General features: G+C 42.0%; 1 protein-coding gene across 2 annotated transcripts in view; it reads right to left on the reverse strand.

Moving 5' to 3' along the window:
- Positions 1 to 12465, reverse strand: part of CNTN2 (contactin 2) — a 430563-nt gene that overhangs the window by 183455 nt on the left and 234643 nt on the right. For both annotated transcript variants that reach the window (XM_073615820.1, XM_073615821.1), the window contains one exon: positions 3029 to 3204. In XM_073615820.1, the coding sequence (XP_073471921.1) occupies positions 3029 to 3204 (176 nt within the window). The remainder of the gene's footprint in view (positions 1 to 3028; positions 3205 to 12465) is intronic.

The raw sequence follows: 12465 nt of genomic DNA on the forward strand, positions 1-12465 counted from the left end.
TATAATCTATTCATGCCATCCCCTCTTTTATATAACAATATGTGTCCCAGTGTCTGATCTATATAAAAAATACAGATTATACCTTATATCAGAGTGTCTCCTGGCACTCGGTGACTCCTCGGGTCTCTCTTTTCTCTCCTCCCCTCCTCCCTGGCTGACGTTAGCGAGGAGAGGAGAGAGCCAAGTCACGTGAGTGCCGGGCGATGCTCTGATATAAGGTATAATCTGCATTTATTTTTATAGATCAGACATTGGGACACATATTGTTATATAACAGAGGGGATGGCATGAATAGACTATAGTGGCTTAACAACCACTTTAAGTATCTGCCCAACTATAGAAGTTAAACTAACTGGTCTGTAGTTACTAAGTAAAGACTCTGATACTTTTTTAAATATAGGTACCACATTGGCCTTATGCCAATCCAGTGCTACTATGCCAGTCATTAAAGAGTCTCTAAAAATTAGAAACAAAAGCTTACAAATAGCAGAGCTCAACTCTTTGAGGACCCGTGGGTGTATGCCATCTGGTCCAGGTGCTTTATTCACCTTTATTTTGTCTAAGTGTTTCTGGACCATATCAGTTTTGAGCCATTGTGGATCATGTGGGTCATGTCAATACTATCCCCATTAAGGACTTGAGCTCCCCCATTCTCTTTAATATACACAAAGCTAAAAAGGTTATTCAATACATTTTCCTGCTCTTCTTCCCAGTCACCAACTCAGAATTATCGTGTAAAGGGCCTACATGCTCAGACCTAACTTTATTAGTATTATTATATTTGAAGAAGTGTTGGGGGTTTGTCCTACTATCTTTTGCAAACTGCCACTTCAAATTTTTGCAGCCTTGATTTCCTTTTTATATATTTTGTTATAATCTTAGTAACTTTTAAATTAAGATAGTGTACCTTAATTTTCATATTAGTTAAATGGTCATTTCTTATCATTTATATATATATTCTTTTATTATTATTTTAACTTTGGATGTGAGCTATATAGGTTTTACTTTTAGCCTTTTAAAGTTATTGCCCGTGGAAATATATTTAGCAGTGTGTTCGCATACAGCCTATTTTAAGCATTCTCATTTCTGTTCTCTATTCATTAATGACAACATTCTCTCTCAGTCTAAAACTTGGAGAGCAGCCCTCAGCCTTGGAAAAGGAAAGGAAGGGAGTCAGAATAGTGGCAACCATCATAGTAAAGGGTACTAGATCCTGCACAGATGTACTACAACTCCCAAGGGAGTTTAAGCCTGATCCTGAGCTACTGAGTCCATCTAACTCATTATATCTGTGCTTATGGTCCACCATGCCTGTGAACAAAATGTGCCCAGGGTGTAACTCAGGGCCTCTGAATGAGTGGAGCAGGAGGGGGATGCCTCAATACATGCATCTGTAGGGCGCTGTAACCCAGGATATGTGAGTGTAAACCGCTGTCATTGTGCCCTCAGATAGCAGAACCATAAGATGTTGGGCAGTAATCTCCCAGAGACGAGATGGTGCATGTGCAGGATTTTCCCACAGTGCAAAGCAACATTACAGGCTGGCCCTGCATTTTCCACCAAGTGGTGCTCTGCTATGATCCCCCAAGGCTCTGCCAAGGAATCCCTGATCATGGACAGCCAAGTGATAGTAATCATCTTGGAAAGAAACTATCTAGTGAAAGAGAAAGAAAAACCTCAATAGACAAAGGTAGGCTTTTCTCAGTAGAGAGAAGAGGTATATCACCAAAGGACACTAGCAAAAAAACTGAGGCTAGGTGGGAGTAGGAGTGGTTATATAAGGGAATGTCACTGCAGTTTAAATTTTTTTGTCATTGTCAAAACACCTGAAGGTAGCTACATATAACCCAGTCATAGTGATTTGAAGAAGCCTATGTCCTGTACTATACAATCAGGAAAGACTGGGACCTCCTGTTACCACAGTCCCACAGTGATGTGGCCTACTAGGTAACTAGCCCAGAAAGAGAACACAAATATACCATTTATAAGGAAATTAAGCCAGCTGTGCTTATTTTCATGGGCTTGTGCAGAGACATGCACATACTCATGAGCATACATGTGCAACTGGACTTGCATGTGGAGGCACGGGCACGCCCACAGATCCTGGCATCTGGCAGCCTATTTAAGCCTAAGGCCTGCCTAATATCACTGGATGGTCTTCAGCTTTACCCCTGTGGCTTGTGTTCCTGAAAGAATGCTTGGTCCTGTTACTTACCTGGCTCCGTCTGACTCTTCTCTGGATTCTCCTTGCCTGCTCATGTCTGCTGCTTCTCCACCTTGGCCTGGACTTTTGACTAAGATTCTGGCTTTCGACTTAGTACTTTACTGCCAGCACGTTTTTGACCACTGCCTGTGCCTGATCTGGACCCTGATCTTTATTCTGCACCTCTTTGCCTGGCTGTTACCAATCTCAGCTTATGACCTGACTTCTTACTTCTGCTCATCAGACCTCAGCACCTCCACATTTAATTTTGCTGAACTAACTTCCTGGAACCTAAATCCTTTTGCTGCCCTAGAAGTCCCTGTCTCCACCACCAGGGGTGCTTGTATGGGAATTGTGCAAGGGGCATTGTTCCCGTCCGCCAGAAAACAATAGCAACCGTATGTAGAAAAAGCCAATATGCTAGTTGTACCCTAGTTGATTGATAAATCAACCTGGGTACAATCAGCCTGCCCATGTATGGTTTCAATCTAGGCTGGTCCCTGCTAAACTGGACGAGATTCGTACTGTCTAAGGCTTTCTTTAGAGAGACAACACTCCTTTGTTCTAATGATTTTTTTTTTCGAATGTTTATAAACATATTTAGTTCTCATTACTGCGACTAAATCAGATTTTATAATAGTCACGTTTTGAGCATCTTGTAAATCTTAATACTTCATAAAAAAGTAATTAGCAGTTATAGAAAAAAGTTAAAATAGTAGATGAAAGCTAGATGGTTTATAGATTTTTGCTGAGAGTTTTTAAGGAAGAATCCGTTTCTTACAAAAATATTGCCATATGAATGATCTAAGCAAAATTACATCTCACCTTGTACTATCACACGTCCTTGGTGGGTGTCTCGCCCCTTAAAGTTTTCAGCTTCACATTCATAGGTCCCATCATCATCAAAACTGACACTTTGAATATGTAAAACTGGATCTGATGAAAACCACTGAGGATTTTGTGATGTATCTACTTTTCTCCATCGGATACGAGGCACAGGACTATAGAGGAATGGAAAGGACATGTGATGACACAAATTCAGGAACTGTCACATAAGCAGTAATGGTATTTGACAGCTCATTATCAAAACTGGAATATAGTTATGTAAACATGTATTATACTCTAATCCTTAAGAAAAGCTGTCTTCAAAGATTTCTGGCAGCACCAGGTCTATCTGACACCACAAAAAATTAGCAAAATGTATCCAGGTGCTTCTTCATGCTGTTGCAAGTGTGGCAGTGGAGATGCAGACTTTAGCCTCATGTTGTGGTCCAGTTCCCGGATACAATCATTCTTGGAAGAGGTCTTACCTTTTATAACCTCCCTTACTATGATTCCCATTCCAAAGACTGTCGGTCTGCTTGCTGGACCTGGTGGGCACCCTGGCTCACCGCCGACCAACTAAGACCCTTATAGGCCTTTTGCTGTTCTACGCAAAGAAAACTGATTCTAAAATGGAAGCAACCTGAAGTACCGTTGAAAAAATGATCTGCACTCTGGTTGTTGCTCTTAAAATTTCTTAATTTTATTAAATAGTCACAGTGAACAAACGCAGATTAAGTCGGTCGATGCATTTCAGCCTATAAGGCTTTAGTCATACACCCTCTTTAAACTTCTGGAAGGCCTTAATTAATTCTGCTACTCCACTATACAAAGCCACGTATTACTCCAGGGAATGCGTTTCAGCCTATAAGGCTTTAGTCATAAACCCTCTTTAAACTTCTGGAAGGCCTTAATTAATTCTGCCACTCCACTATACAAAGCCACGTATTAATCCAGGGGATGCTCAGACAAATTTGACAAAATGTGGAATATTTGGCATGAATCGCACACAACTAATGCCATTTAATAATTACTATGACGCCAGTTGGCTTCTTGCTGATTTCTACTAGTTTGTGCTTAAAAGCCTCCTAGCTCCTAGGCATTTTTATTAATTATCATCCTTTAGTGTTATAGACCCAGTACACATTACACCCTTCCATTTACTGTGTTTGTTGCATTTGATATGCTATACTTCTTATCCTGCTCATCTGGTGGATATGAGCAATGTAAAGTCTTTAAGTCTTTGTTTATAGTGTTTCTGATCTGAGGTAATAGCTGTCACTAGCCAGGGTATGCCCAGAGGCTCTGTTTTGTGAACCAATCTTTACCTCTGGAAAAAAAAAAAAAATTTACACAAAAAAAAAGATTTCTAGCAGTGCAATGTGCATGTAAATCCAAAACAATTTTTAAAGCTAAAGTTTAGGTATGATTGTATAGCATAGTTACATTGTTCCGGCATGAAAAAAATTAAGATCTGAAGTTTTTTTTTTTCTTTCTGGTGTGAAAATTAAAATTTGAAAAATAGTTTTCACTTCACTTTATGTACTGGAGATAATGGTCAACAGGACCAATAGTGAGGGTAAATTTACAGCAAACAGGGGTTCTTATTCTTCCACATTCCATCCAAAAACATAAAGCATGGCAACTTGAGAGGAGCAGGACTACTCATCATTACAGGCTGCTTTCTAGCATTAAATGCTATGCACATTAGACAGGTCAAGCTAACACTACACTTACCTGTCCATATCCCCTGCCTACAAACTGTCCACCTGCAAAAGAGATTGAAACACCCCAAGATTTACCCTGGTGCACCCACACTTCACTTCACCATTCCTGGGGACTGGCAGACACCCCCAGTGATTTAGCACAAAATCATCTAAATCTGCCAGAGGAACCACCCTCTAAAGCACTCACCCAGCATGATGAGCCCCGCTTCCTCAACTAATGACCACAGTATACTGTGTGACTGTGGATTACAAGCATTACGAGACCACTGTAATGCAAATAACAACATGTAACTGATACACACTTTAAGTCAACGTGACTTTTAAACACTATAATATACAGTGGGGGCCTGCAAGTCTTATGGGACTGTTTAGTGCTAGCGTAATAATAATAAAAACATTCGGCCACCATGGGAAATAATACACGTTGACCCCTAAATGTTGCCTATATACAGTACACTGTATTATATATGACTTTGGTGTTAAAATGGAATGTAAAGACTGTATATGTAGTACACAGGCACTTGAGTCATGGATAAATTAATATTTCTAATGTCACCACTGATAAATTGTGACCTCACTCCCTCAAGGCAGAGACTTTGTTTTTTTTCAGGTGCCCACACACTGACTATGGATTTCATTCCATGACAAGTATAACGTGTGTTATTTAAAAAAAAAAACAAGACTTTACAATCACTTTAACCACTTGGACTGGAAGATTTTCCCCCTTAATGACCAGGCCGTTTTTTTGCGATACGGCACTGTGTCGCTTTAACTGACAATTGCGCGGTCGTGCGACGCTGTACCCCAAAAAAATTGACTTCCTTATTTTCCCACAAATAGAGATTTCTTTTGGTGGTATTTGATCGCCTCTGCAATTTTTATTTTTTTGGGCTATAAACAAAAAAAGACCAACAATTTTGGAAAAAAAACAATATTTTTTACTTTTTGCTATAATAAATATCCCCATTTTTTTCTTAAAAAAAAAAACACATCTCTTCATCAAGAATAAATAAGAAATTTGAGGACAGATTCTAGTGACAGAATGTCATATCCACATCCCTGTTGGGTCAATAGAAAGAGATAACTCACTGTTGTCATATTTTATTCCTTCTTTTTTATTATTTATTATTTTTATTATTATTTTTGAGTCTTTATTATATTGTTTTCATTATGAGAGTCAGTTATTTCAGTAGTACTAACTATTTGGCTGGCTATTTGCGACTGTATTAGCATCATTGAGAGCAGGTTGTTTCCCTATCTATGATGGTTACTTGATGTGGCGTTCGGATGTCCCTTGTAGACGAGGAGGCTTTCTTCTCCTCAGTTCCCACCTGCTAATTACATTCTGGTGGGTGGCGCTTGCGCCCTGAGCCTTACACCAGCTGTCCATATTGTGGCTGGAGGCTTCTGGCGCATGCGCAATTCAAGGGGGACCCGCACGGGATGTGATGTCAGTGAGCAGTTTCTGGCTCATCACTTCCGGTGGGACTGTGTATATAAGGCAGCAGGGGATGAGCTCAGCCACCAGGACGCATATCACGGTGACGCTGAGGGATTAGCTGGATATCGAGGCGCAATTGCACCCTATCTATCCACAAACTATTTGCCGGCTTTCCCGTTCTACCCTCCTCTCCTGTTGAAAATTTTCAGGTAGCGAGCCATTTTTCTTACCTTGTCTTACATTTTATCTTAAAAGTGTTAATCGAATATATAGTAAGCTGGCTAAGTATGTTTGCAATCGGCAGTCTCATATTTAGTGGCCAGTTATTAAATAATAGCTTCAGTCTTGTTTATGCTCTATGCTATAGTCCCATATGCTACATTTTAATATTTGGGGACATTGAATGGCTATCTATGTGATGACCGCTCATGTCCCTTTGTGCTGCATGATATGATCTTATGTGCTAAGCACGTTAACCATTTGCCGACCACCGCACACACATATACATTGGCAGAATGGCACAAGCAGGCAAATGGGCATACCTGTACGTCCCTTTGAATCTGCCACCACGGGATCGTGCCCGTGGGTCCTGCAAACTCGATGTTTGCCGGCGGCCCGCGATTGTGGCGAGGAGAGGCAGAACGGGGAGATGCCTATGTAAACAAGGCATTTCCCTGTTCTACCTAGCAACATGACAGGGATCTACTGCTTCCTGTCATCGGGAGCAGTGATCTCTGTCATGTTGTAGTAAGCCCATCCCCCCACAGTTAGAATGACTCCCTAGAACACACTTAACCCCTCGATCGCCCCCTAGTGCTTAACCCCTTCCCTGCCAGTGTCATTTATACAGTAATCAGTGGCTATTTGTAGCTCTGATCACTGTATAAATGACAATGGTCCCAAAATAGTGTCAAAAGTGTCCTATGTGTCCGCCATAATATCGAAGTCCCAATAAAAATAGCCGATCTCCGCCATTACTAGTTAAAAAAAATGAATAAAAATGCCATAAATATATCACCTATTTTGTAAACTAAACTGTGATAGAAATTACTTTTTTTATATATCTTTTGGGGATATTTATTATAGCAAAAAGCAAAAAATATTGCTTTTTTCTCAAAATTGTCGCTCTTTTTTTGTTTTGTAGCGCAAAAAATCAAAACCACAGAGGTTATCAAATACCACCAAAAGAAAGCTCTATTTGTGGGAAAAAAGGACGTCAATTTTGTTTGGGTACAATGTCGCACGACCGTGCAATTGTCAGCCAAAGCGACGCAGTACAGAATCGCAAAAAATGCTCCGGTCAGGAAGGGGGTAAATCCTTCTGGGGCTCAAGTGGTTAATTTATCTGTTGGCTAACCCATATGGTTGTATGTCTAATCCATATTAATATGTGCCACTGCACTAACATGCTGCTAATACTTCTACTATATTCGTTCCTCATGTGTGGTGATGTGAAGTACTTTGCATCTGAACACGTTAGGTATTTTTAGATTACTATTGGTCAAGACGATTGTGCCTTTTATACGGTCCGATGCCCATCAGATCAAGCTGGTGATTCTGGCATCACCGCTTTCACTGGATGGTGACTCGCCTATGCTCTCTCTGATGTTGTGTTTGTTTTCTTTTCAGTACCAAAAAGTTTTGGTGAGCACCCATATTAATTGCATAATTATTCTTAATATTGTAAAGAAATGTAATTGATGTTGATACTAATGTTATTATTTTTTGCAACTTGGACATTGTTATGGATGCATGTTTATCCTCCCTGAAGAAGCAGATAATTAGTCTGCGAAACGCGTTGGCTATCCGCATACACAAGCATCTGTTCAAGCCTCTGGACTGAGTATCAACTGTGGTCAAATATGTATATGACCTAATTTTATTAATGTATCATGCGAAATGCGACATTGTGGCGGACAGATCGGACATTTTTGACACTTTTTTAGGACCACTGACATTTATACAGCGATCAGTGCTATAAAAATGCACTGATTACTGTATTAATGACACTGGCAGGGAAGGGGTTAATGCTAGTGGTGATCAAGGGGTTAAATGTGTTCCCTGGGAGGTGTTTCTAACTGTGGGGGAGTGGACTGACTGGAGGAGGAGAGAGATCACTGTTTCTGATCGCTAGGAACAGACGATCACTCTCTTCTCCCCTGTCAGAATGGGAATCTGTTTGTTTGGCTTTCTGTGGAGCGATCACGGGTGGCCGGCGGACATCGCAGCTGCCGGCCATGCGCATTGCTCCCCTGCCGTGCAGTAGGCGCGCCTGCTATAGAAAGAGCCAACGTACACCTACCGCGATTTTCGGTAATGAGCGGACCTGCTGCAGTATAATGACGGCATTCAGCATAAATCACAGAAATAGGAAACACAAGGGTAATACAAAGACACTGAATTTCAAAAGAGCCAGCTTCCCTAAACTACGCTCCTTGCTGGAAGATATTAAATGGGATAAAACCCTAAGGTACACAGAACACGGAGGAAAAATGGAAGTGCTTTAAGTGCATATTAAATAAAGGTATTGGCCAGTGCATCCCAATGGTAAATACATTTAAAAGAGCTAACAAAAGTCCTGGGTGGCTTAACTCCAACTTAAAAATGCATAAAAAAACAAAGTAGAAGGCCTTCAAAAAATACTAGGCTGAGGAGTCATCGTTAGCATTCCAACTTTACAAAGAATGCCATAAGAAATGTAAGGGTGCAATCAAGGCGGCTAAGATAGATCACGAAGGGTACACAGCGGAGGAGAGTAAAAAAAATCTCAAGAAATTCTTTAAGTATAAGGGAGGTCAGAACATATTGGTCCCATGAATGCCGCTGCAAGACTCATCCACCTTACCGACCATTCAGTGTCCTCCACCCCTCTCTGCCAATCCCTCCACTGGCTTCCACTCACCCAACAAATAAAATTCAAAGTACTAACAATAATTTACAAAGCCATCCATAACTCTGCCCCCAGCTACATCACTAACCTAGTCCCAAAATACCAACCAAGCCACTCTCTTCGGTCATCCCAAGACCTCCTGCTCTCTAGCTCTCTTGTCACCTCCTCCCATGCTTGCCTCCAGGATTTCTCCAGAGCTTCTCCCATCCTTTGGAACTCCCTACCCCAATCTGTCCGACTGTCCCCTAATCTATCCATCTTTAGGCGATCCCTGAAAACCCTTCTCTTCAAGGAAGCCTATCCTGCTTCTAACTAACACTGTTTTACTTCCTCCATCAGCTCATCCCCCCATAGCTATTACCTTTTGTATAAATTGACCCTTCCTTTTTAGATTGTAAGCTCTAACGAGCAGGGCCCTCTGATTTCTATTGTACCAAATTGTAATGTAACTGTAATGTCTGCCCTCATGTTGTAAAGCGCTGCCCAAACTGTTGGCGCTATATAAAACCTGTATAATAATAATAAAAAAAATAATAAAGGATGATGAAGGGAATTTGGTTATAAAGATGGAGAGATGGCGAAGGTTCTGAATGTATTCTTCTCCTCAGTGTTCACAAGGGAAACAGGGGGAATTTCGTAACCAAGTCTGCAATGTTTATCTTCATAACACATCACAGGAAGCACCCTCATGGCTAACAGAGGATAAAATTAGATGTAGACTTGAAAAAGTATCATTAATAAGTCACCAGGGCCAGATGGTTTGCACCTGAGGGTCCTTAAGGAACTCAGTAAGGTGATAGCCAGACCATTGTTCCTAATTTTTATGGACAGTCTACTGACTGGAATGGTACCAGCAGATTGTAGAATAGCCAAGGTAGCACCAATATTTAAAAAAAGGCCAATATATATCCCTGGGAACTACAGGCCAGTTACCCTAACATCAATAGTTTGTAAGTTCTTGGAGGGGATGTTAAGGGACAGTATACAAGATTTTAGTAATAAAAATTGTATTATTAGCAGTAATCTGCATGGATTCATGAAGAATTGTTCTTGCCAGACCAATCTATTAACCTTCTATGAAGAGGTGAGCTGCCATCTAGATAGGCCTGTAGATGTGGTGTATCTGTATTTTGCAAAGGCATTTGATACAATTGATAAAAAGAAAAAAAAAGAAAAATGACTGGGAACCAGCTCAGCGAAGCTGGCCCCCCTACAATCAGCACAAATAAAAACTCAAGGGTGTTTCTTTAGTGCTACATTTGTGCTGTTTTGTGCTGCTAAAATTTCTGTCCTACCTTTTATAATTTTTGCGTTATTAATGATTTATTAAAGGTCACCGAAGGTCACTCAGCCCCCCCTACAACACTCAAATGACACAAAACTGGTCTCGTTGGTTAGTGCCTCATTTGTGCTGGTTTGTGCTGCTAACATTTTTATTTGTGCTGTTATGGTTTTTTAGTTATAACAGCTTGTTTTTATATTTGTGCTTTTTTGTGTCATAATAAAAATTTGTGCTGCTTTTTTTTTTAAGATAATAGCAATTTGTTTTTTTCCAGATGATGACATCACCCTGCTCTCCTGTCACATACCTGGTTAGTGAGATCCTGGTTAGAAAGCAGCCATGGGAGCACAGTGAGGTATGAGTGCCTGTGATCAGTCCAGTAGACTGCGTGGTGGCAGCAGTCAGCAGGTGGATGTGGCGGCAGAACCAGCTGGTGGCAGATGAGCTGGCACTGAGCTTGGCTGGTGGCAGACTGTGGGTAAGCAGCTGGAAGCAGGAGACAGATGAGACCTTGCTGGGCTGAAGAGCTGTAGCAGGCTGGATGAGCAGGATGCAGGGTCAGATGAGCCGGGTCCATAATGGCCAGGCAGATCAGGCATAGACGGGACACAACAGGATAGTCGGGTCACAAACCAAGTCAGCAACAGGAGGTAGATCAGGCAAGAAGAGAAGGCAGAAGCAGAATCCAGAGACAAGCCAAGGTCAGGGCTGGTAGCAGTCAAACGGAGGTCAGGAGTAGGGATGAGCCGAACACCCCCCTGTTCGGTTCGCACCAGAACATGCGAACAGGAAAAAAGTTCGCTCGAACACGCGAACACCGTTAAAGTCTATATGCAAGTTATTGTCATAAAAAGTGTTTGGGGACCCGGGTCCTGCCCCAGGGGACATGGATCAATGCAAAAAAAAGTTTTAAAAACGGCCGTTTTTTCAGGAGCAGTGATTTTAATAATGCTTAAAGTCAAACAATAAAAGTGTAATATCCCTTTAAATTTCGTACCTGGGGGGTGTCTATAGTATGCCTGTAAAGAGGCGCATGTTTCCTGTGTTTAGAACAGTCTAACAGCAAAATGACGTTTCGAAGGAAAAAAAGCCATTTAAAACTACCCGCGGCTATTGCATTGCCGACAATACACATAGAAGTTCATTGATAAAAACGGCATGGGAATTCCCCACAGGGAAATCTCGAACCAAAATTTAAAAAAAAAAATGACGTGGGAGTCCCCCTAAATTCCATACCAGGCCCTTTAGGTCTGGTATGGATATTAAGGGGAACCCCGGCCAAAATTTTTTTAAAAAAATGACGTGGAGTTCCCCCTAAATTCCATACCAGACCATTCAGGTCTGGTATGGATTTTAAGGGGAACCCCGCGCCAAAAAAAAAAACAAAAACAAAAACAAAGGCCGCAGGAAAAGAGGGGGGGACGAGAGTGCGGCCCCCCCCCTCCTGAACCGTACCAGGCCACATGCCCTCAACATTGGGAGGGTGCTTTGGGGTAGCCCCCAAAACGCCTTGTCTCCATGTTGATGAGGACAAGGGCCTCATCCCCACAACCCTGGCCGGTGGCTGTGGGGGTCTGCAGGCGGGGGGCTTATCGGAATCTGGAAGCCCCCTTTAACAAGGGGACCCCCAGATCCCGGCCCCCCCCTGTGTGAAATGGTAAGGGGGTACTTACCCTTGCCATTTCACTAAAAAACTGTCAAAAATGTTAAAAATGACAAGAGACAGTTTTTGACAATTCCTTTATTTAAATGCTTCTTCTTTCTTCCTTCATCTTCTTCTGGTTCTTCTGGCTCTTCTGGTTCTTCCTCCAGCGTTATCGTTCAGCATCTCCTCCGCGGCGTCTTCTATCTTCTTCTCCTCGGGCCGCTCCGCACCCATGGCATGAGGGGAGGCTCCCGCTCTTCTCTTCATCTTCTTCTTCATCCTCTTCTCTTCTTCCTTCTTCTCTTCTTCATTTTCTTCTCCGGGCAGCTCCGCACCCATGCTGTCATGAAGGGAGGCTCCCGCTGTGTTACGGCGTCTCTTTGTCTGACGGCTCTTAAATAACGGGGGGCGGGGCCACCCGGTGACCCCGCCCCCCTCTGACGCACGGTGACTTG

This window comes from Aquarana catesbeiana, linkage group LG02 (assembly GCF_042186555.1).
Source record: "Aquarana catesbeiana isolate 2022-GZ linkage group LG02, ASM4218655v1, whole genome shotgun sequence".
In the NCBI taxonomy this organism is placed as follows: Eukaryota; Metazoa; Chordata; class Amphibia; order Anura; family Ranidae; genus Aquarana; species Aquarana catesbeiana.